Raw genomic sequence first — 26796 nt, 5'->3', positions numbered from 1 at the left:
ATACATGTTAGATCACCTTATATGTTACATACTTATTTCTGCCTTTTTTTTTTTTAGTAACACTAATACCAGTTTATTTTTATTCACAGCTCTGTGTACTACTTAATGCATTTGCAATCCAAATTATGCAGAAGATCAGTATTTACTTTTCTGTGTATCTTAGAGAACTCTAACCTATTTGTATTTAATTAGCTTGCCTTTTTTGGTGCTCTTGTTTCCTATGCCTCTAAGAAGCATAGGAATGATTATGATTATTATTGATTTTATTATTATTAATCATTATTATTATTAATTTTACTGTTATTTTATTACTCAATAGTCTTTTATTGTATAGAATTCCTAGATTTTTTGTTTCCTAATATAAACCGAAACTTATCTATCTCTAGATAGATAATGTCTGTCTATATCATCTGTGTATCTCTCCCTCTCTGTCATATATCTACCTATCATCTATCTATAATTTATTTATGTGTGTTCATGTATGTGTGTATGTATTTCACCCTTTTTTTAATAAAGATTTTATTTATTTATTTGACAGAGAGAGAGAGAAAGTGCACAAGTAGGCAGAGTGGCAGGCAGAGGCACAGGGAGAAGCAGGCTCCCCACTGAGCAGGGACCCCCCCCCCCATGCGGGGCTCGATCCCAAGATCCTGGGATCATGACCTGAGCTGAAAGCAGACGCTTAACCAACTGAGCCACCCAGGCGCCCCTCACCCTTTTTTAATTTTCTATTTAGTTTTGAATCACCTTTAATATAGTATACTTTTTTACTATTATGTCTATTTCAAATTGTTCATTTAACAGATTTTTTTCTGTAAAGAGACTGATAGAGGAAGGAAGGCCTGGTGATTGACAGGCCACAAATTAATATCTTTGTGTCATCTGACCATGATTACAATAAGGCAATAAGAATGAATGCACCCTTGGCTTGCCTGGGTGGCTCAGTCGGTTAAGTATCGGACTCTTGATTTCGGCTCAGGTCATGATCTCAGGGTCGTGAGCTCGAGCACCACTTCAGGCTCTGTGCTGGGCATGGAGCCTGCTTAAGATTCTCTCTCTCCCTCTGCCACTCCCCACTCCCTCTCTCAAATAAATCAGTAAATAAAAACGAATGCACTTTCAGAGGAATTTAATGTAAAAGAAATAGAGTAGAAAACTAAAGTCTGAGGCTTACCTTTCCTGAATCATAATTAAGGAACGTAAGATAAAAAAGCCACCATGACAGAATTTCACTCATAGGATTTAAATGATAACTAAGACAGGGATATATCCAAGAATGGGATCAACAACATTTTATCCTGCAAAGGTTCAGATAGTGAATATTTTAGGCTTTGCAGTCCGCATGATCTTTTTCTGCCATTATAGCATGAGAGAAGTCATAGACAATATTTAAATGAATAGATTTGGCTTTGTTTCAATAAACCTTTATGTAAATTTGAATCCCACATAATGTTTACATGTCATGAAATAGTATTCTTCTTTTGATTTTTTTTCAACCATTAAAAAATGCAAAAAACGTTCTCAGTTGTTGGGCCACATACCAGAATAGGAAATGGTATGAATTTGGCCTGGTGTCATTGTTTGCTGATACTTGCCTTACAAGAATGAAAGAATATTTTAGGAAGAATCAATCTCTGAATCGACAAATGCATCAGAAATTATAAGCAACTTGAGAACAGGCATTCTCGTGTATTCATGGTTTTATTCCGAAAAATAATTTTGCACACTGTCTTTTACATAGTAAATACTCAATAACTGCTTCCCAACAAGAAGTAAAGACAAATGATTGGAAATTCCGAGGCCACTGGTAACCTTTTCTCTTTTGAAAGAGAGAGGATGATGAAAGTCAGTTTGAAGTATGAACAATTTAGACTGAAAGGTCAGGAAATGGAAGTAAATTTCTCGACAGCTTGTTTAGTGTCTGAAGAAAATTAGATGGATGATTGGAAGGGAAATAAGATAAAATCCAAGTAATGTTTTCTTATTTGTTGCTTCTGAAATTACAAGAGAATGCTTGAATACTTGAAGACAACTACAATTAGAAATTAAATATAGGGCAGGTCTTTATGAAGGCAAAGGACAGTGGACAAATCTATGATTAGAGAGAAGGTTAAGAGGAGGGGATAATGACAGAAACTTACCGAGTTGGATGCAAGGAAAATAGAGGTGCTTGTGACGAATAACATTTGTCTTTGCCATGAATGATGGAAGATGTGCTGAAAGAGGGGCTATGAGGAAAGAGAGATGGGAATTTGGAGATTTGGGGGAAAAGGTTTTTTTTTTAAGATTTTATTTATTTCTTTATTTGAGAGAGAGAGAGAGATCGAGTGGAGGGAAGGGCAGAGGGAGAGAATCTCAAGCAGACTCCGCACTAAGCGCGAACCCAACTTGGAGCTCAGTCCCACGACCCGGAGATCATGACCTGAACTGAAACCAAGAGTTGGAGGCTCAATCGACTGAGCCACCCAAGGGCCCTGGGAAATGTGTTTTTAATAGACAATCAATACAATAAATAAAAATGGCAAAGTCCTGTAGAAGATGAATGCATATATCCGTCTCTTTGACCTACTTATTTTCAGCAATCAGGTATCATCAACATTATTTTAGTTGTTAAATCCAAACTTCTATCATCACTAGAAACATATCTTGTTTGCCTTTAAAATTTTGGAAGGGGATAATGTATACACAGGATGGATGTAATTAAATATGGAAATGACCTAAAGGGAAATAGATAATTTCTAACTATGAGCTAGAATTGTCTTTTTCTTATTGACTCTCACCATTATTAGTTCTAATATCTTATTAATTCCTTTTATTCTAAATGGTGGCATACATTTCTCTAAAAAGTGATTTAATTAAATTTCTTGATATAATTCCTGACCATTTTCCTCATCAGTATGTATTATCTTAATTTCATTTTGCATCTTTGGTTTTTTTGAGCTCTTCTTTTATCTCATTAAATGCCTAATGCATGTGAAAAACATTCCTCTAAAATTCCCATCCACAGAAATAAATATTAATCTATGTGATCTGAAAAAATAAGAGTGCCGCAGTAAAATGGGACCTAATAGACTATAATCAGAAATAATGGCATAAAGTGAAGCAAAGAAAACTCAGGGTGGCTGTCAGGAAACTTTTAATGGCTTTGTAAAAATGATTGTGAGGCTGGTCAGGGACATCTTATGGAGACAGCATACAAATAGGAAATAATTCCCCGCAGAGCAGTTTATTTTACTGTTGAATAGTTTTGTAGCAAACAAAGGGGTGGAAATTGCTCCTGGTTCAGCAGTTGTTTCGCTGACAGTTATGTGTCAGGTCACTCACACTTCCTATTATTTTGGCAGATTTTGTTGGTAGCTTTTACACAACAGCAGAGAATTTATAAACAATTTCCCTATGTTCAGAGCCTTTCATCAACCTTCGATCCCGCTTTTTTTCCCCACATCTTCATGCCTCTCAAGTACATATTTTATATAGTGCTGGATTCTCACAAAATAGGCTCTTGTCAAAGATATTTAATATACTTCTGAAGAAATATGTTTGGCAAAGAAAATAATGTTTCAGTGAATTGAGGACTGAAACTGTTCTGCGCATGCGCTGAGGACAGAGTTCAGGTTTGTGCTGCCAGCTCGAGGGTGGCGTGGACATGACACAGGATGACCCCAGTGGTAATCATTTTAGGATGATTATGGTACATTCTATGTAATGGCGTTAATTTCGTACCTCCAGAACTACCAGAAGCATACATTGGATGTTCAGTTTCCAATTTGTTTGGTTATGTTCTGGAAGCCTGGGAACAGCTTGTACTGTTTAAAGGAAAACACTGTCATTATTAGGTTCCCGGTGTTTTGACTGTCCCTGGCAACTTCTGGACTGAATCTTAAAAATCAGTGGACACTCCAGGTTCTCCCTGAATCAGATCTGAAATTTGGAGAACAAAAACAGCAGACCACAGACTGAGGTCTCATTCCAAAGTGCTCTGGTTTTTATGTTAATTTTCTAAGTTTTGTGCAAGCAGAAAAAACACCTACTATGTGTGTTCCCTCAAAAGGTTTTATTGTGGTATATCCATTTTAATTACTAGATTTCAAATGTGGTTTATTTGTTGCCAATGTTATCTTTAAATTAAAAGAAATGCTTAGTGGTGTTGATAATGAAAACCTTGTTAATTGTGTTTCATGATTATTAAATGCAAATAGTGAATGGAATGTCTGCTGAAAAAAATGTTTTTATTTGAATTAGAGAAGGAGAGTATTCTAATTTAAGAGTTACTAACTGGAGTACATAAATCAATAAATTAGACATCATAATCAGTGATCATACCTAAATCATAAAACAAATGAAACGCTAGAATCAATGTTCATCGTTACATCATTATCATTATATAAATAAGTACCATTATACACATGTTTTAAGTACAGCTCAACAAATCTCTATTCTTAGTCGTTTTCTAACTATAGGTAAATAGAGAAAATTACAAAACAAAAAGACCAGTGAATAAAAGAAAAACCTGAAACAAAAATAATGAGCTAAATGACTTTTCTTCCATTTGTGATGTGTCTACCAGCACAGATCACAAGGGCCTATATATCCCTTCAACATTCATTTATTGACAAAATTCAGGAAAGGAGGAAATAGAAGGTATTTTTTTTTGGTCCCATTTATGACTGTCTGATACAAACTATATAATATTCAACCAGAAAAGAGTTGAGGGTGAAGGAGCAGAATAATAATCTGTTTGGACAGATCAAAAGATTTTGTAAAATTTGACCTTGATACCAAATCGAAAAATAAAATAAGCATTCTGAATAGCTACCCTTTAATAATTTTTCTAAGCTTCTGATTCTCCACAAATTAGAAAACTTTCAATCATTTCCGGTGGATTTGGTAGCTTTTGAAAAGATCAAGAACATGCCATGGGGGCAGCCAGTGATGTGATAACCTCTAAATATAGTTTAGTGTGACATTTAATGTCTGGTAAAGAAGCTCGAGATTGGAGGGTTTGAGAGAATACATTGAATTTATTACCTATGAGTTATGAACAGGTAGTAACATATGAAAGGGCTATATCCTATTAGAAATAAGAAATTAAGGGCTTGATGAAATTTATATCAAAGGGTTATTTCCATTGATTTATATGTACACTTAATGAGCTTAAATATGCACTATATATTGTTTTCTTTGATTCAGTACACACACTTTCTATCTCTCTATATATGTATATATTTAACTTCTGATGCTGAAAGTAGTAAAGCATCAAACATTAATTTTGCTCCTTAATATGCCACACACATATTATAATTTAAGATATTCTCTTTTCCCCTTATTTTCTAAATTATAGGATGAAGTCTGTCCCAAAGCTGAAGGAGATGAAGTTCAGAGGTGTGTGTGGGCCTCAGCTGTTAATGTCAAAGACAAGTTCATTTATGTCGCACAGCCAACCCTGGATAGAGTCCTTATCGTTGATGTGCAGTCCCAAAAAGTTGTTCAGGTATGAATGATCCCTGCTTTTGAAGGTGATTTTTTAAAAAAATTACTTTTATGTAATTCTTTACCAAGTAACTAGTACATTGCCATTTGATTGCCATTGATAACTTGTTTCATTACTCGGATACCTGGAAAACGTACGCATTTGCTGCAAACTCTCATTCTGTTCTTGAGCTTAATGAATTAAAAAAAAATAATTTAATTCTTCTTACTTTCAAAAATTAGATTCCATAAACACATCATGATACTAACATGATTAGTTCCACAAAAATCAACCTCAGATTTGCTTATTCTGTTCAGAGCCAGGAAAGTTCCAGTCAGAGGCTAATTAAGGTATTCCCAGTTGCAATTCCAGAAACAGTATTATCTCTTTCTTACTTGATTCTTAACAAAAGCCAAGATAATGATAGACTTTGTTAGATAATAGTAATTTAGTAGGTTTTACTATAGTAGTAAAACAAGTAATATGTACATAGGTCAACGATGGAGAAAAAAATCCTAATAAACATCATCATGGTCATGGTTATAAAAAACCATTCTGGATTGAGTCTCCAAATGTTTCATTCCCTGCTCTTTCCAAAGTTGTTTAACTTCAGCAATCTATTTGTACTCCATTGCACAGCAACCAAGGGGTGGTATGGGATTTGCTTCTAGGCGCTCTGGCTACAGTAACGAGGCCCTTGACTCTTATTATGATAGCTTGCTTCTCAGCTCAGAGGAAATAAACTTAAAACAGCTTTATTAGATATGCACAATCTGCTAAATGGGATTAATAATTGTACATATCTCATAAGGTTGTATTTAGAATTAACTCAATGCATATAAAACATTTATAGCAGATCTTCAGTATAGAAGTGCTTTACATCTACTTACTATCAAAGTTTCAGAGAGACACTGGAAGATAACCATTGCTTATATTTACTGAGACTTTTTTATCATCAGTATTGGTTTAAAATCGGATATTGAAGTAATCCCTCTAATGATTCCTGATTAGAACCACAAAAAATGGCAAAAAGTTCCAAGTTAGGGCTCTTCATTCTAAGAGTCCTTCACAGCTTCACATGAAATCATCCAGTCATCCATCTATCTATCCATCCGCTCTGTGTACATTTATTGATTGTCTACTATGGATATGTTTGGTATTACAAATAAAAGAATGAAAAGTTGTTTCTACTGAAAAACTCTTATCTCTAGGGTTACAAATTTTATGGTGGATAATTAGTCTAAAGTTTCAATTTCTAATAAGAGACTGACTGGTACAATCATGGGGAAAGGATCAATAATTGTTCTACTAGAAAATTTATCTAAGGCCTCCAGGGTTACATGGTTCTCATATATATCCAATCTGATGGTTCAGTATCTACTGTGAGAATATACATTTTTCTGTATATTTCACTTCTATGTCTTTGAGACAGCTGGATTTTTGACCAGGTCAATTTTATCTTGATTTTAGCATAGACCATCAAATTATAGACATTCAGTTTGGGATTATTTAGACTCTATAGCCAGCAAGTTAAAATTAGAAGTGTGTTTCAGAAATAATCAAATTGGTCTTTAGATTTAGTTTTCAAACTAGAAAACTACACTGACTAATTATGTATTACCTACTAGATACTCAAAAGTGAGAAAAGCTAACATCACTTATCTTCATATAATTTCCATCTTCAGACGACAATGTAAAATTTAAAATTAATAGAAAATATTGATAATGAAATATTCATGCAATGGTAAAAGTCACATAAATTATATTATTTTTCAAAGTGCCTACAATTGCTATGAAAAATCAGGAGCAAGTAAAAGATAATATATAATGCTAACACATTTAAAAATCATATTATGATATATTCATGATTATGGAGATTTTTTTAGAGAAGAATCTAACATTTACTTTTTTATAGGCTAGAAAGTTGGGCCTCAGTCCAAATGAGTTCTCCTTATGATCTTGTTATTAAAATAATAATAATGGGTGTGCCTGGGTGGCTCAGTCAATTTAGCATCTGCCTTTGGCTCAGGTCATGATCTCAGGGTCATGGGATGGAGCCCCATGTTGGGCTCCCTGCTCTGCAGGGGAGCCTGCTTCTCCCTCTGCCTACCACTCCCCCTGCTTGTGCTCTCTCTCTCTTTCTCTGTCAAATAAATAAAATCTTTAAAAAATAATAATAATAATGTTTTATTACTCCTTCTAGTCATTAACTGTTCAAAGATAATTATTATGTATATTTATGCCACCATAAATAAATATTGACTGATTTTGAATATTATATCAGTGGAAATATAGAGCATTCACTATTCGTATCTGGCTACTTTGCTCTACATTATCATCATAAGATCATTTTGTTTAAATGTAGCCATAGTGTTATTCTTTCTTTTGCTGGAGAAAAATCGATTACAGTTAATTATCATTATTTGTTGATTCTGCATTTGAAAATTCACCTAAATTCATTTAGGACTATAAAATCAATACTCATAGGGCTTTTGTGGTCCTGCAAGGACATGAATAGAGTGGTTATACATTTGTCACCCAACATATACATTTCTAGCCAAGGTTGAATAAGAAGAGACTCTGCCTTCTTGTTTTAGTTTTTATACTGTAAACAAGTGTTCTTTTCATGGTCTATTTAGTGCCATGTGTTTTGCATTTTTGTGCTTTTGTTGGCAATTTTGCTGCTTAAAATGGCTCTTAAGCACAGTGTTGAAATGCCTGTGCAAGAAGGCCGTGATGTGTCTAATGGTATGTTTCGTTCAGCCATGAGTCCTAGTGCTGTTTGGCCACGAGTTCAATGTTAATTAATGAACCATGTATATTAAATAAAGTGTCTTTGAACAGAAACACATATGAAACAGTTATTTATTGATCAGTTGATGAAAATCTTGAGACTAGAGGCTCATAAGAACCTAAGTATGTATTTTCCCTAGGAGCAATGGGTCAGTATTCAGAAATTCAGTGTTAGTGGTTACTTTATAGAAACAACTACTAATAATAATGAGAATCAAATGCATTTTAATACACAGACATTATTTATCCACTAACAGTAGAAAACATAAATTCCAGAAAGGAGATAATATAACAGAAAGGGAGTGAAGTTAATATTTAGGTCAAAATGAGTGATAATAAGAGAATGTATAGTAAAGAATATTACATATTATATTTATCATATAATTTATAAAATAAAATGTAGTAAACCTTGATTCAGAAAGGACAATGAAACCTAAATGGAAAAAAAAATTAAATATCTTAGAATGATCTTAAAATGGCAGATGAATTATTATGAGAACAGTGTCAATTTTCTCAATAGCAATAATGATGGTGAAAGTGAAACATTATTAAAGGGCTTAGTGCAAATAAAATATATTCTAATATTATAATATGATCAGTGTAAAAATAATTTTAGAACCACAACATTACCTTTTGTGTCAGATAAAAACATAGATATCACCAACATAAATTGAAACAGAACTGCAACTGAAAACTATTTGCTTCAGGAATAAGGAAAACTAACTGATCAATAAGTTTGATATTATAGTGAGCAAGTAACTTGGTAAATATATGATCTATTAAAATATTAACTCTCAGTAATAATTAGAATATTCTCTTAGTTTAAGATTGAAATGTTTAAAAGAGTGAAAATACAAGACAAAAATAGTAACACAAGTGTTTATTGTACAGCAATATGTAAACGGAGAAAGGGATGATTTGTTTGAAATATTTTAAGATTTCTTGTACTATTTTGGAATGGGAATAACTGATTATCCAAAAATATGTTAGGTATGCTTATTAATGTTGCAAGAATCTGTCTTGAAATACTGTGTCTGTCTATGATAAATTAAAATTCAATGAACAACTTGCAAATAAATACAGTGGGGAAAGAATAAATAATAAAGATAAATAAAAAGAATGGAAAACCCAAAACAAATAGAAACAAATTTAAACAAAATGATAGAATAAAACCAAACACATCCATTTTTTGAGGAAACAGCATACTGTTTTCTGCAGTACGCAAGGGTTCCTTTCTCTTTACATCCTCTTCAACACTTCCTGTTTCTTGTCTCCTTGATTTTAGCCATTCTAAGGTGATATCTCAGAAAACAATATGGAGATCCTCAAAAAATTAAAAATAGAAATACCATATGATCCAATAATTCCACTAGTGGTATCTACCCAGGAAAAAGGGAAACACTAACTGAAAAAGGTAATATGTTTATTGCAGCATTGCAAACTAAGTGTCCATTGATAGATGAATGAATAAGGAAAAATGTGATACATAATATAATAATACACAGCCATAAAAAAGGATACTATTGTATCATTTGAGACAACATGGATGGACCTAGAGGGTATTATGCTAAGTGAAATTAGTCAGATGGAGGAAGACAAATACACTATATGATTCCACTCCTAAGTGAAATCTAAAATAAATAAATAAATAAATAAAAGAATAAACAAACAAAAAGCAGAATCAAACTATAAGTACAGAGAACAAACTGATAGTCCCCAGAAGGGAGGTAGGTGGGGGGTTGGGTAAAATGGGTGAAGGGGACCCCTCCAGTTATAAATGAATAAGTGACAGGGATAAAAAGCAGAGTATAAGGAATATAGTCAGTGATATAGTAATAGCAATGTAATGGGACATATGGTAGCTATACTTATAGTGAACAGCATAATGTATAAACTTGTCAAATCACTAAGTTGTTCACTTGAAACTAATGTAACATTGTGTGTCAGTTATATTCAAATATTTAACAAATAAAATAAATAACAAAAAAACCCTCAAAGTATGTTCACAATTACAATAACTGAGGATGGACTAATATTGTTGGACTGAATAATGGAAATCTAGCCATATGCACATTATGAGATACACCCCCTAAAAAAGATAAAAGAGAAAGTGACATTTAAGGACAGTACAGATAATGCGGGAATTATACTAACAACAAAACAATAAAGCTGATGTAGATATATTGACATCAGATTTTAAAAAGAACTTTAAGGCACAAAGCATTGAGTTAAAGCAAGTTATGATAATGATAAAATGTTTACTTTATTAAGAAAATATAAGACTAAAAACATATATGATTGCTTACAATTTTACAAGGTAATTATTGCCAAACTACATTAGGATTGACACAGGATCAAAGTGAGGAGAATTTGATACTTCTACACATGATAAATCAACAAAATCAATAGTATATATGAATTGAACAACATTGTTGCTATGCTTGAATTAACGGATGTGTGTGTAAGCCTTTGCATCCAGCAATGATTATATATATATACTTTTATCAACAGAAGGGTTTTATATATATATTATATGTATAATATATTTAATATTATATATATTTATATGTATTATATATATTATATCAGAAAGAGCATCTCTCTCTATATATATATCATCTCTCTCTCTCTCTATATATATATATAGTTTATCATCATTAAACAATTTACCATTATCTTTTCTTAGTCTATTAAGGCCACTATAACCAAATAGGACAGACTGTGTAGCTTATAAACAGCAGAAATTTACTTCTCACAATTGTGAGTCTGAAAGTCTAAGATCAAGGTGTCAGCATGTTGTGATCTGGTAAGGGTCCTCTTGTTGGTTCATAGCTGGTGCCATCTCACTGTCTTCACACAGTAGAAGGGGTGAGGAATCTCTGAAGGATCTTTTTTATAAAAGCACTAATTCATTCATGAGGGTTCCATCCTCATCACTTCCCAAAGATCATACTTCCTAATATCATCATCTTTGGGGGTTGGGATTTCAGAATATGAATTCTGCAGGGGACGCAAAGACCATAGCATTCACTAAATGAAGCATTTAGTGAAAGTGAATTAAGTCACAAGAAATAGTAATGAAAATTATTTCATACTGATTCTCTGACACAATGTTAAGCTAACTATTAATAGCACCAATGTAAATGTAAAATATTAATATTAATATCAAGTAATATTGATAATCATGATTAAATATGTTGAATCCAAATAAGGCTGTGTTTTCAGGGAATATTGCTCCTTAATTAAAAAAAATCAGTAATAGATTAATTTAACCAGATAATTTTAGAATTTAGCTGAAGAAAATCAGAACGATCTGAATGAAAGAAAGTATAAAGATATGTATATAAAGACACAAAGGAATGAATGTATAAAAGGCAAAAATTAAGTTATTCAAAGAAGACTAATCAAAAGGAAACTGGGAATTTTTGCAAAGAACAAGGACAAAAGTCATGATTAACACTATTAGAATTGAGTAAAAGAATATATAACCACAATCCTTGCAGAGAGTAAAAGAAACTAAGAAAGCATTAAGGTAAAAATCATGGTAGTGAATTTTAAAAACAAAGTGGGAAAGAACAAATTAAGGGGAAAATATGTTAATATCATGTAACCCAAATAGGAATAAAAAAGGAATCTTGATTTGAGAGTTCTAAAACAAAACAACAAAAGAATATTCTATCTCAGATGGGTTTAGAGGTGAAAGCTGACTTGATGGCTGATTTCCTGCTTTACTTACTCAACCTGCTCTGGGTAGAGTCTTTGTGTATTCTCAGACTTTCTATCACCAAAGACAAATCTTAAGCTTCTCTACATGCATCTTGCCCCACACCACGATTTATCAGCCTTATTGCCTCACTTCCTACAGCTACCTTCTATTTGGAGAACAATGTACCAGAATCATTGCTATCGTAGGGAAAATGTGAGAATTTAATCCTTGGGACAAAAAGGCAGAGGAAGTAGAGAGTCACAGGGTTGCTCACATAGCTCTGGAGAGATGTGTGATGGAGTTGAATATTACCCTTCTGTCAATAAAAGAAAAGGTTTTGAATTATAGGGGTTACTGAATACCCCACTGGAAAGATGGGAAGTGAAAGAGTAGCTGTGATGATTTGGGCCATTCTGCAACAATCTGTTCTATAGAAATGTAGAGATCACCATTGTTTATAAAATGAAAATTTCCATATTGGGTATATTCAGTCTCCTTTCTGATAGGATACTAGTCCTTGAAACCTATTGTTGACTGTAAATAACAACCTGAAATTTTAGATAATAGACACAAAAGATTGTCTTTTTAAAAAACAGGCAGTGCCTGGGTGGCTCAGTCAGTTGGGTGCTGCCTTCTGCTCAGGTCATGATCCCAGGGTCTTGGGATTGAGCCCTGTTTCCTTGGGCCACTGCTCAGCGGGCAGCGGGCTTCTCCCTCTCCTTCTACCTGCCCCTCCCCCCCGCTTGTGTGCGCTCTTGCTTTCTCTTTCTCTCTCTCTGTCAAGTGGATAAATAAAATCTTTAAAAAAATAAAATAAAAATAAAAAAACAAAATTTTCAAGGTTTTAATTTGTCTAAGTTTTCACTTTCAAAACCATGTGTAAGTTCAGTCTGTGAGCTCTTTAGATAATGAATTCCATACCTCTACTACCTGCTGGGTGAATGATCACAGCCTTATATTTGTCTTAACATTACCTTAGAGTATGTAAATTTTAGTCCTCAAAAAGTACATGCTTAAAGGTGAATTATAAATATCCTAGTGGTTCTATTTTCATACTTGAAAATACTTCATTTCTTAGAATTATAAATTCCCTCAAGGTTTTCCCAATTTCAATACAACATGATAGATTTTGCAGACTTAGATATTAAACCCTCTGTTTTATAAATTAATAATCCAGTAGTTCAAGTTTTAAAACTATTTAAAGAAAGAACATTTCTAGCTACTTAAAAGACTAAATTGAAACAACAACAACAACTTTGTGATTTAAAGCTGTATTTATCTCCAAGGACAGAGCACACTCAAAGTCAACTGCAAAGTACGAAGTTAATTGTGTAAAAAGTTAAGCATCCTTTCTCAACTTGACCACTTTTCTCAGCTGAGGCTGGGTTTGAAGTCAGTCTTTTTTGCATCCAAGTGAAGTTTTACTTCCTGATTGTGTGCTGTAGGCGTTTATTTCTTTCTTTCAACCCTGAGTATATTATACAGAAATCGCTAAGAATATTAACTATAACAGAAATGTAGTTAATCTTCTCCCAAACATGGTAGAAAATGCCATAGAATTTTCTCCGGTGTGGATATAGAAATGGAACAGTGAAGTGCAAAATCAATCTTGAAAAAAAGAGACAAAAAGATACTACTTTTATTTAACTTTAATCTTTCAAGCTTTCTTTTTCAATCTAATTAAAGTATATCCCTAGTGTTTTATGCTGACCTTATCTAAGAAATCATATTTCTGCCTCTTTCTTTCGCATGCAAATACGTGCCAAAGAATATGTGCAAAAGACTGTGTGGATTGGTAGTAAATGTGTACTTAGGATTAAAAATTTAAAAATTTGGAATAGCTTTGTTACATTTTATTATTAAATGACAAATATTTTCTTGACAACATAAGGTTTTATAAAATTTATGTTAAAATACATTGGAGTATGTTTTTTTCAGTGGATACAACAGTATCATTTTTATATGCAGCTTAGAAAGTAAAAGGTCACAATTTTTTAATGGAATCGGTAAGGTTGCTGCTGCTTTAACCATCAACTGTGTGTTGCCTTTCTTACTGTGGAATTTTTGTAAGAGTGGCAGGCAGGTGATATTTGGCTGTATGAAAGACTACCTAGTAAACAACTGACCTCATTTTGTCTTCTGTGGAGCAAAATCAGGTTCTGCTTGGATGCCAAAGTGGCTTGCGACACCTCGGGAGTATTCTTAAGTGTCATCAGCAGTCTCCTCTAGCCATTAGCACATTATCTTGAGAATCGACATCATTAGTTTAAATTAGGTTCACTTAATTAGCCAGCTGGTACTCTCCTTGTCAGGCTGATAAACAAGCTTGCTTCACTGTTCCTTCATGTCAAGCCCAAACCTCAAGTTTTGTGTATCTTTGTTGCTATTACCAGTATTTTCCCCCTCATAAAATAAGCCATCTTTATAGAAGGTGATGCAACCGGTCCAGGAGCAGTATAGCGTGTACTTTACATTTTTAATATTTGTCTGACCTCCTCCAGCAGTACTGATAAATTTGTATAACACTGGGTATGTTGGGATTATGAAGGAGTTAAGGTTTGTAGATCGACAAAGAGGAAAAATAAAACCCTTATAATGTAAGTAAATGATATGCTTAAGCAATGTTTTAAAGTAATAAAGAAAAAATATTTTATTGGTATATAAAGCTACAAATAAGTCCTTTTTGTTATTACATTATAGAGTGTATTTTAAACATTTTAATGAAGGAATAGAAGAAGTTAATTCAACACGATAATATAGCACTCTGAAAATGGTACTTATATGGAAAATTGAGAAATGGATTTTCAGACCTGAATATGTAGATAACTACTATTAATTACAATAACAACACATTGTAATTTGAAAGTTATTTCTGAAAATGTTTAAAAGATCAATTCATTTTTGCAAGTAGGATTGTGGCTTAATTATCTGAATATCACCAGGCCAAGCAAATGCCACTCTGTGCAGAAAACCGTAGTGTTTATGATACGGGGGGAATATTTCTGACTACAGTATCAGAACCTTTAAACAAAATCTTACAGAATCATTCAATAGATCTAAACTGATTCCCTTTGTTCTATTATGGCTGAGATTTGAATCACCTGCTACAAATAAATCTCATCTCCATAGGCTTCTCAAGGCAAAGTCTGGAACAATTTTACTAGCAAAACAATATCAGTAGTGAAATACAAATTATGCAAAGTAATGAATGAGAAATCTATATAGGTTAATTCTGAGGTGAAAGATGACTATCCATGGAATATTTTCTTCTAAACACATATTTTTGAATGTTGTTATTCAACTTATATCATTTCTTCTTGAAAAATGGTTGGTAGCTGCAGAAAGAAAAAAAAAAAAAAACCTATATACACCAGTGGTCTCCAAACTGGAATGTGTGCAGCATAATGGAATGAAAGATGATGAGTTGTGAGAAGGGAATACAAGGATGTCATTTATATGTCTTTTTATGTTTAAAAAAATCACATTACCTTTTATAAATATTTAATATATGGACCAACACGGGAAGCCAACATTCATCTGTATGTTGAATAGTGATGTAATGCACAGTGGACAGAAGGGCACCTGAAGACAAAAGAGGGAGTTTTATAATAAGAAGGGATCAATGTTGGTACATTAGTTCACTTTTATCTGTACAAAGGGGATAACAATACTGTACACCTCAACACAAAAATTATTATGAAGATTAAATTAAAATAATTTGTATTTGTAAAACATTAAAAAAAACTCCTCTCTTCATAATAAGTATGGTACAGAGTATAATTGTCTCTCTTAAATAAAATGATAATGATGATCTTAATAATAAGTTTTGGAACACTGTTTAATTTTGCAATTTGCTTTTCCCAATTAAGTAGATTTAGAGTCCCATTAATTGTATGTTGAATATTGCTATTTACAAGGTATTGTTCTAAGTGCATAGGTAATATTATTGACTTAAACAGAAAGAAAAGCTGCTTTCTTGGAACCTAGAATCCATTGGATGAAGACGGACAATGAAAAATAGGAATACTATAAATGCAAATTATATAATATGCAGTCAGGTGGTAAGTGCTTTGGAAAAAGTAAAATAGTGGTATAAGACCAGGTGGGATTGGGAAAGCTGAAGATGAGGGGATGTGCACCAGGGGAAGGCTGATTACAGTATTAGGCTGGGTGATCAGGCTGGCCTCGCTGAGAGGGTGAATTCGGAGCAGTGAATGTGTTGAGGAAGCAGACACTGGGCTATCCAGGGGGAGACCATTCAGGGGAAAAGCCCTCTGAAAGGCAGAACTGTGGCTGGCATGTTGGATGAACAGCAGGAGGCCCAGAGCATCTCGACTGGAGTAGTAGGTGAAGGGGTCAGAGAAAGAAGAGGGAAGAGGCAGGTCAGCTAGGGCCTGGGAGTCATTGGAAGGACTTCTGGCTTTACTCTGAGGGAAATGAAAAGACGCTGTAGTCCTTTGAGCAGATTAGTGTTATGATCTGTCTAATGCTTACCAAAAAAAAAAAAAAAAAAAAAAAACCCATCTTAACAAATCTGTTGAGAAAGGTGGTGAGTATATATAAAATTAGAAGTTAGAAGCCGTGTGATGAGAGTCAAGAGGATAGAGGCTCTGTTCTTCATGGTATCAGGGCAGAAGCTGCCGAGGTCAGTATTGAGAAGGCACATAGAATCCTGTTTCCTGAGAATGTGAGGCATGGGAGAAAGAGGGCAGTCAAGGATAAGAGAATCTTTACAATCCCTTTCATAAAATGTGCAGAAACATTTAAGCTATTTTAAAAAAACACAGAGGCTTAATTGTGGCAAGAAAAATAATATTTTAAGTATCAAATATACTGTCTTTCTCTTTTACAAAAGCTAATGGTCTAAACTTACTCATCATTTAAAGTAATTTCCAGAGTATACTAGCAGGTATTTTGTGAAATCCAATACATACAATTTATTCCTTTCAAAAGTTGACAACATAAGTAGGAAAATATCTGTTTTTTGGCTGAAAATTGGGTATGGCAAGATTATCCTGAGGATGGTTGTTTGGAAATATTTCTGTCTTTGTTACATGATCGTTTTGATGAAAACCATGTAAATGTTCCCTCTGTAAAATGTGTTCTATCTGTACACTTGAAAAGTTGTAAACAGATTTTTTCCCCCCAAGAGTTAAACATTTTCCAAATAAAGTATGTCAGATGTATTTTTCTTCATTTTGATCTGCATATCTTTTTCAGTTCTGGTGAGCTATTATAACCAAACACCAAAATATATTGAATTTTATACCAAACCTTTGAAATGCTGAGAGACAAAAATGTTCAAACATTTTGGAGACGATTGAGCAGATATTTTTCAAAATCTGAAGCTGTTTTGAAAATTGATATTTTTCTCTTTCAAATACATATATCTTAGTTATTTGAAGGTCGTTATTCATGGACTGCTTTTTGACATCTCCGGGAACATATTCTCATAAGTTAACTTTGAAGAATAGTCTCTGTCTTCCCACTTATAAAAATATTCATACTTAAAGCCCCAATCAAAGCATCACCTCCTCCCCATCCTTCATCCTGCTTTGTACTTCTTCCTCTGCATTTCCATGGCATTTGGTCCTTCTTTTTTATTTTGTGACTGGAATCTAGTTATTTTAAGTTCTTTCACCCTCTAGCCTATAATTCTTTAAGGACAAAGACTGCGTGTATTTACTTTCTCTTCTAAGTCTCGGATTCTTCATTTGCTAAATAAGGGTACTGTATCTCCAACTTTAAAACACTATGACGCTAATTGTCATGAAAATAGCTCTAGTTCAATTAGCTTTTCCATGGCGCACCACAGAAAAGCTTCCTGAGCTATTATTTTTTTTTCACTTAAGCTAAAATTTGCAGTCGGCTTCAGAATGCATGCTCACGAGCATGGTGTATACTGCTGCCCACTAGGTCGGTGCTGCTTATACAGATGATACTGCATACATTTGGGCCCATGGATTTCCCTCCACCTACCAAAAGAGAAAACGCCCAAAGAACGTTTCTTATGCATGAGGCAACAAACAGGCAGGCAACATATCCACACATTGTCGGGAATTCAGCTATCAGCTAGGGAGGATGGTGGTTCATGTTCACAGGAGTTGCACACTGGGGATAAACAGACTATCAAATCCCAGCTCTGCTGATTGCCTGCTGGATGACTACGGGTAAGACTGAGTCTCCATTTCTAGTCCTGTTTTATGTGGATATTAACTTAACCCATGGATTGTGGTATGCCCCTCGAAGGTAATACTTAGGAAAGGAATCAATGAAAGAAAAGAACCTTACTAGAGCAGGCAAGCTGGAAATTTGCATTTAAATTGTTCCTTAATATTTAAAATTATCTAAAGATCTTTGCTCTTTGTGTAACTGTCTCAATAATTTAATAACAATGAGGTCTTTGTTACTATTGCTTTTGTTGTTGAACTATTTTATCTTTAGCATTTTAAAGACCTAAAGATTATTTCTTTTTAAGCTGCATGCAAAATAGGGTAACTGTTATAATCACACATAGATCAAGTTTTACATATAAAGGGGGAAATACGAAAAATCAAAGGAATCTTATTGCTTTGTTATTAGTGGAATGATTAATGATGGCACTTTTGCTATATACACATTGAAATTATCGATGAGTACCTGAAGAACTTAAATGAAACATCTGGCGTTCACTAGATTACAATTAACAAAATACCAGACTATTTCTTAAGCAATAAAGCTATTTAATTATCCCAAATAACCTCGTCTAGAGACAGTTCTAAGTTTGTGCAGCAACGCAAAGTTGTCACGGAGAATTCAGTCTCCTTTCATTTTTCTCCTGTCAAATCCTCAATGTTGTGCGGCTTTTCCTTCTTAAGCTTATTGTTTCATGGCCTCAAAATGACTTTGGAAATTAAGGCTTAATGTTCTTATGTGATAGCATTCAAAGCAGGAACATAGAGAAAGTGTGGTGCAATATCATTCTCAAAAATCATTCATTGAATTAATCCTTAGCATGGATAAATGAGACTGGGTCATGTGACCAGGGGAGCCTCTAGAGAGGCTGGGAAACTTGGCATTTGTGAAAGGGGAATAGGTTAAATCTCTGATGCTCACCAAATGAGCTACCTTCCCTGAGAACATTCTTGGCCACCTGATCTCAAAACAGTGTAATGGCTCTGTTAGCCAGGAAGAAAGTCATGAGGACACTAACACAGAAATATTTAAATAGGCCTTTTCAGAAATCAAATAATTAATTCAGTAATCCAAGAGTATTGAGAATTTTAAATAGATAAAATTCAGGGGAAGGTTTTAGAAAATAAATACTTTAGTAAGACTAAATTGCCAACATGTTAGCTAAAATATGAATCTTCACATGTTCAACCACAAATGTCGTTTACCTTTAACTAACCCACTGAGAAGAGGACTGCATTCTGAACTAAAAATTAGGAAATTCTCTAAGGATATTTAACAGAGCTTCGGAAAGAAATGATTTCAATATTGAATAAAGATTGTTGTATTGGATATAGTTTGTTTTAAGTTATAAAATTAGAAAAACATACATAAGGAACTACTACAGGAAATTACTTGAAAAAGGTATTAGCTTGAAATATAAATAGCTTGAAATTAAGGTGAGTGAAATAACTTCCTGGCAGCCATTTGTTTTCTGAACTTTTGGTTTTAAGTAAATGCTAAATATTATAAATATTGGCAGAAAAACACATTTACCGTATCAAGGATGGTTAAAAAAATGCTTTTACTTCTTTCTGTGATTTTAGGTTTCTCGTTAAGGAAACTAAATGAGGTAATCTGTCTTTAGGGTTACCACTGTGTATCAGATGTAGGCATTTTAGCATTATAGATGGCCAAATCCCATGCCCAACATTAGAATGAAAAAAACCCAATAATATCAACATAATTCTTACCTGTGTTCAACAATTGAATACATATTAATCATTTATATATCTTAAGTTTCTAAATAACTTCTCCATGATACACAATTTGCATAGGTAATGAAGGAACATAAGACTGTATAAAATTGTGCAAAAACATGCCTGGGTAAAGTATCATATTTCCGAATTAAACAAATGAAGATTTAGAAAAACAGAAAATTGGCAACATAAATTTTTAATCTGACTTCTAAATGCTTTTGTTCTTTCATAATTTCTGGCATCGCTTTAAACTAATATTTCAGTCTGAAAAAAATTTTTTTCCACTCCTATTTATTATAGGCAGTAAGCACAGACCCCGTACCAGTTAAATTACACTACGACAAATCACATGATCAGGTCTGGGTGCTGAGCTGGGGTACCACGGAAAAGACTTCTCCAACACTGCAGGTAAGCACATTTCAGCATATTCGAGGAAATAGTGATTTTTAAACCTTTAGATATCTCATTGGATATTTATAACTATTTAACAGCGATCTTCTTCGTCTGAGGACTGTACTTTAATCATATCTAGATCTGTGCAGAAAAGGGGGAACAAGTTAATACTCAAGTACTTGTTTGGATGGAAAATATTACATCTTATACTTATCAAAGGTTAGATTGGCAGGCAAAAAGAAAAACCAATGATGACAAAACTGATGCCATTAGGGAACAATAGTCATAATTTACCTTTCAGCAATTACCTGCCTCCCTACAATTTACATGAGAATATTCTTGTTTCCATCTCTGTTTTCAAAATGGGGCATATGAGCTACAGACCAAGAGAATTAGACAGTCTCAAGGCAGATCTCCATTTTTCTCCAAACAGATATCTGAGCACAGGCTCATTTCTAATTAGGAAATAAGTGATATAGTTTTTGTGGAATTTGTTTGTTTTAAAGTTGTTTATATAGATCTTGACAGAGGGTGAAAAATATATATTTTGACGGTGTCTCTTTGGCACAGATTCAATTGTTGGAGTTAAAAGTTTAACGGAAAACTGAGAGGGAATGAGAAGGAACATTTGGCCCTGAAAATGTGTTTTATCTATGTCTCAACTACCTCGTGATTATAGCACTGCCGTGAACATTCCTCTACTTACAAATCATTAACCTTTGGCCAGTTTTCAGTACGTCAATTGAGTGCCATGTTTTTAATTTTAATTGGTTGTCACTACCAATACTTTAAATGTTTCTGAAGGATTTTTAGTTTTGCAATATTTAACTTAGAAAAGGCAGGTCTATCGAAATGAAATCTTTTAAAGGCACTATCAGAATGACGGTTCCTGTTATATTTCATTAGAAATACGTGTCATTTGAAACATCTAACATATAATAGTATTCCAGTTATCTATTGTGGCAAATCATAGCCCCCCAAATTTGATGTGTTATACAGAATTAAAGAATGACTTATTACCCATAGTTCCATGGTTCGGCAATCTAGGCAGTTTGCAAGCATGATTGGGGGAGCACTCAGATGGCCTCACTCATCTGATTACAGGAGCTGGATGGTTCAAAATAGCCTCAGCCCCACATCTGATATGCGCTCCTGGTGAATGGCTGGGTGGCTTGTGTCTCCTGCATGTGCCTGCTCATCCTTTAGGCTGGAATCTCAGTGTGGTGGTCCCAGGGTATAAGACAGTGGAAGGTGCAAGGCTAATTAAGATCTAGGCACTAGAATTCACGTTAAGTCACTTCCACCACAACTTCTTGATCAAAGCAAGTCACGCTGCCTGCTAGATTCAAGAGGGTGAAGTAACAGACCTCATCTTTTGATGGAAAGAGTACAGTCTTCATTGTGGACAGTTGTTTGACTGATCTATCACAATATGATAATATTGTCTAGTTATTTGCTATTTTGTACTTAAATCTTCACAAGATAGAACAGGTTAATATACATGATTTTTTTTTTAAAGTTTACTCATGAATTAATTTTCTTTACCTTTAAAATAAAATAAACACAGCTTATAAAAGTTAAAAAATATATTTTCTTTTAAATCTGTATGAATTTTCAATATATTGTATTCTTTGGAACTGAATCCTTCCCCTCCCCTTTGGTACTTGCTACTGTGATAGATTAATAGCTTTCTCGGGGTTGAAAAACTTCCATAAAGCACTTTAGGCACACTCCTTCAATATCATACAGAAAGGGGAGAAAAAGACTTTGAAAAGGTGTTAAGTAACTTCCCACACATTATTCAGCCATTTAAAAATGGGTTCTTTTTCTCTGAATGTCCAATAAAAAATATGCTTTTAAGATTTAATGAATTTTTTAAATATTTGCTGAGTGGAAGGAAAGGTAAGTCTCACATCTGAAAATGTAAAATAAAATGTAAGAATTGAGAAGTACTCGTAAAATAGTACATACAGTTAGATGTATTTGCATAAAGTAACATTTATACACACATATATACACATATCTATGTGATGGATTAGATAAGATAATACATAGTTGGATAGACAGACAGGCTGACAGGAAACACAGGGTCTCTGGATCAGAGAACAGACCATTTCTTACTCAGGACCGTGCTAGCGTATATACTCCAGCCCCCATCCTAAGGGTGGAGGGGTGAGAAATTAATGTTACCCTGTATGTACAGCACAGTTGCTCTAACAGGAGAAGGACCCTGAAATTATGTGTTTTAAGGTTGTTTTTTTTTTTTTAGACTGTTGGCATATCAGTCCATCCTGTTATTATTTTTACTCTGGAATGCAAATTTTATCAGGTCAATACCCTGGAATGTCAGTAGGGCTCAAAGGAGTTAAGTCTCTACCTCTCTCAGGAGCAATACCCCACCTTTAGCTTCCGAGGCATTTTTGCTGTGCCATCGTCCTTTCTCCAGCTTTGCTAGTGCCCTTTGCTCAGAAAGACCTGACTCAGCAGAAATGTCAAAATATTCATGGATAATTGTCTCCCAACAAGATGATCAGGAAACATCTGCAAAGGAAATGAGATTTAAGATTTGTTTGAAAAGAGGAATAGACTTTCCTATGGTAAAATAGAATTCACCAAACGGAAAACATGGGCAAGGCCCCATTTTTGCTAGAGTGTCGCTGTGCCATGTTGAAAGATCAGACTAGAACTAGAGACATCGATGCTAGGTTGTGATGGTTACTTAGGCAGTACCTTTTTGCCCTAATGCAGTTTATCTTATAATAGTGGCCACTGAAACCATAAAGGTGCAAAAACCTTTTATCAAGGATCTGAAAGTCCTAGGTATACTTCTACTTTGTGTTTTCATTTTGACTATAATCAAATCTATACATCTTCATCAATTATGGAAGCAAAATATATTATTTTCTGTGATATTTATAATTAATTAATAAAAACTCATAAACTGCCATAATGTTAGGTATATAAGACAGTGATTTTCCAATTAGTGTTCTCAGATGAATTCTCAAAGATTTATCCTAGTTATATTTTTCCTTTTTAAAAGGCATCTATGACTTATGAAAATTTAAGAAATGCTGTTCTAAAAGTCATGAGACTGTCATCTGCACAGTTTTACAATCCATATGTAATGTCTTTTCAAACGCACAATAATTAGAGAAGAAATGTCCCCAGGAAACAACTTGGAATAAAGTCTTTACATCTTCCTGTTGGCCGGGAAGTAGGCCCCAGCCAGATGGGGTGACAGTGGGAGGTAGCAGCTGTGGGTTTGTGGAAGGCATCACACATGGAGGGAGCAGCATGCCATTAGGAATGAACCAAGGATTGTCGCAAGATTGGGCCTATTGATTAAGGTGCATCTTAGATCAATCTGTGTGTCGGCTCAGGCCTGAATCAGGCAATCCACCAGTTCCACTGCAGCAGTGAGAAGGACCTAGAACCATCAGGGAATGAAGTCCAGACTGAGAAGAACTAGGGAAGTGGCATTGTATTTTTACAACCTAGGACTATGCCAAACACAAATTAGATGCTCAATTAATATACCTTCATTGGCATAAAATAGTTTTGCATCAGTAAGTTTGGGATACATTATAGTGTTATTTTAATATTAAATTGTGGGACGCCTGTAAACTACCGAGAACACATATTGGCATATAACAGGTTCTCAGTAAATATTATTATTGCTGCCATCAGTTTCAGTATTATTATTAGTTTCAAATATATGTACATGCATTTCAGAGCTATGTACTTCTATACAAACTAAGGGGAAGAAAATTTGAGGAGTTCCATTCCCATTACCTCTGTTGACCTTTATTAAAATCTTGTAGACATTATTATGAATGGCTAAAATCCATTGAAAACTTTCTCACTGATATTAATTAATAAAATAGGTAGAGTATCTTTAAGGCTTTTATCAAAGACTTTGGTTCTCTCTTCCTCTGGGCACACGATAGGCTCCGTTTGGTTAGGTGGAGCCATAGGATTAGTTCTGGCAAGTGTGGTCTGTTGTAAATGGAAACATTCAAGGCTGCTGGTTCAGCATGGGATACTAAGTGAAACAGTAGATACCAACCAAAACCCTCTGGGAAAGTAATGGGTGTGAAATGAAATCTTAATTTCCCAAGGCTCTAAGACTAATATTTTTTTTCTACTTTTTTTAACCACAACATGACTGAGCCTATCCTGTTATAATAAGCTATTTTCATTGGAAAGGCAATTTCCAGGGGAACTCAATGAAAGTATACTCAAATGAGTGAAGAAAAATTAGCCATTCAGAAAAAAAAAAAAAAATCAAAGTGCCACTTACTTCTGTCATAAAAACCAAAGGAAAAGTCTCCGTTTTGAGGGAGGAAAGTTATTTAACTTAACAGAGTCAGTCAATTATTTAGGGAGTTTAATTTGGTGGCCGTATGTAGAAAGGATTTAAAAGGGGAGAAATAAAGGCAAAAAGGGCTTTAAAAGGCTAACACAGAACAATGGTTGACCAGCAGGAACAATAGGAAAAAATGGAGAGGTGTGAAAAATCTGAAGAAAGAACTGATAGAATTTGGTGCATAATGGGATACAAGGAATAAAAGAATTTAAATGTAGTGATCTTTCTTTAATGGACTATAAAGGTTTTAAAAACCAATTAATGATGAATAATAAGAAGAAATGTCTTTGATTAAAACTTACTTAAATCTGGGGCATCTGGGTGACTCAGTTTGATTAAGCATCCAACTCTGGAATTCGGCTCATGTCAGGATCTCAGCATCCTGAGATTGAGCCCATGTTGGGCTCCGTGCTCAGCAGGGAGCCTGCTCAAGATTCTCTCTCTCTCTCTCTCTCTCTTTCTCCCCTTCCCCTTCTCACTTTCTCCTCTCTAAAAAAATTTTTAAAAAAACTTACTTAAATCTGTTACTTTCGATTTATAGAAGGAAAAAAATTAAATATAATTTCATCTATTCTAAAGTTGCTAAGAGCTAAAATATTTCATGTGATTTGTTTTGGAGTTTTCAGTTTTGTTTACAGCTCTGTTCTATATTAGGAGACTAATTTGTTTATCAATTACACCTCCACAAAGCTGAAGAAAAAAAGAAAGAAAGAAAGAAAGAAAGAAAGAAAGAAAGAAAGAAAGAAGAGCAAGCAAACTAATATTCTCATTTACACCATCTGTATGCTTGCTTTTATTTTTCTCATTATAGCAAGATTAATGCTTTTATAATACAGAAGTTATTTCTACCTATTTTATAATTTAAGCAGAAATTATTCAAGACAAATCTTTCCTTATTTTTTATTTCTTTATAAAAACAAATTTCTATGTTGAAAATAAGCAAACAATTACAAAAGTCCAATTAATGATATACTAATTTTGAGGATGGCTATAGTCTATGAAACAGCTACTGATTTGTTTCATCTCTACATGAAATTAATGCTGGGAATGTACTGCCAATGTCTAACCATGATATGCTCTGTTTAGGTAATAACCCTGGCCAGCGGGAATGTGCCACACCACACTATTCACACCCAGCCAGTGGGAAAGCAGTTTGACCGAGTGGATGATTTTTTTATTCCCACTACAACACTCATCATCACCCACATAAGGTAAGTGCTAAATGAGTGATCAACTTTTAGATTTCTCTCTAATTTTGATAGGAAGCCATGGGAAGTCGTAAAAAATAAAACGCATTTCTGTTATATAACGGATACACACATAATTGCACGTGATTTACCTTGTCTCATCTGCTTGATGAACTTTTATTTATCAACATTCATAATGAATTTCCCATCATGTATTTCTTTTTATGCCTCATTAGGAAGTGAATTTTAAAAGATCAGTGGCATTTTTAAATCAATTTTATAGTTAATATTTTGCAAATTGTCATTGGGGTCTTCATATTAGGCTTTTGCAGATGCTGACATTTGAACTCAGCATGATGAAAGAACCACTCTCACAGAAATCCGTTCAATATATTACAATGACATTCTTCTATCATTTTTGCCCATATAGAAATTAATATAAAAGTATTAGAAGCAAATAGTAAGTTGAAATGAAATGTTTGAGGCTTACACTTTGAGGAAACATGTTGATGTGTTCTATCCTTGGATGTATTTATAAAAGGTGAAAAGGTAATTACTTCTAATGACATCACTCCAAAGTTCCGTAGAAGTGGTTTAAATGCTTGAAAGAGGGAGACTGAATATATCACAATTTCGAGTAGTGTATATTTTGATAATTTACTGAAAAACTTTTGAAGTATTACTTAGCAACATTAGTGAATTTGAACCAAACTAATATTTTGTTCTGTTTCTCACTTAATTATGTTGAAGGAGAACTGCTCCAGATATGTTATATGAGTCATTATTTGATTCTTGTATGTATTTGTTTCTCTTGTATTATATTGGAAAGTATCTTACCTAAGAGTTGGAGTTGGAAGAATTCTGAGAGAGTGTGAAATTCAACTTCCAAAAGTAAAAAAGGGGGATTAATAAATCAGAATCATGGCTCATAGTTAGACATTACATAGATACTCTTATTTGCATAGCCAAGT

General features: G+C 33.9%; 1 protein-coding gene across 4 annotated transcripts in view; it reads left to right on the top strand.

Moving 5' to 3' along the window:
* Nucleotides 1-26796, top strand: part of FSTL5 (follistatin like 5) — a 701705-nt gene that overhangs the window by 622679 nt on the left and 52230 nt on the right. For all 4 annotated transcript variants that reach the window (XM_026499588.4, XM_026499587.4, XM_057310158.1 and 1 more), the window contains 3 exons: nt 5342-5491; nt 20180-20287; nt 25725-25849. In XM_026499588.4, coding sequence (XP_026355373.1) covers nt 5342-5491; nt 20180-20287; nt 25725-25849 — 383 coding nt within the window. The remainder of the gene's footprint in view (nt 1-5341; nt 5492-20179; nt 20288-25724; nt 25850-26796) is intronic.

Source organism: Ursus arctos, unplaced genomic scaffold, assembly GCF_023065955.2.
Source record: "Ursus arctos isolate Adak ecotype North America unplaced genomic scaffold, UrsArc2.0 scaffold_11, whole genome shotgun sequence".
Taxonomy (NCBI): domain Eukaryota; kingdom Metazoa; phylum Chordata; class Mammalia; order Carnivora; family Ursidae; genus Ursus; species Ursus arctos.
This window is presented reverse-complemented; position numbering and strand designations above follow the sequence as displayed.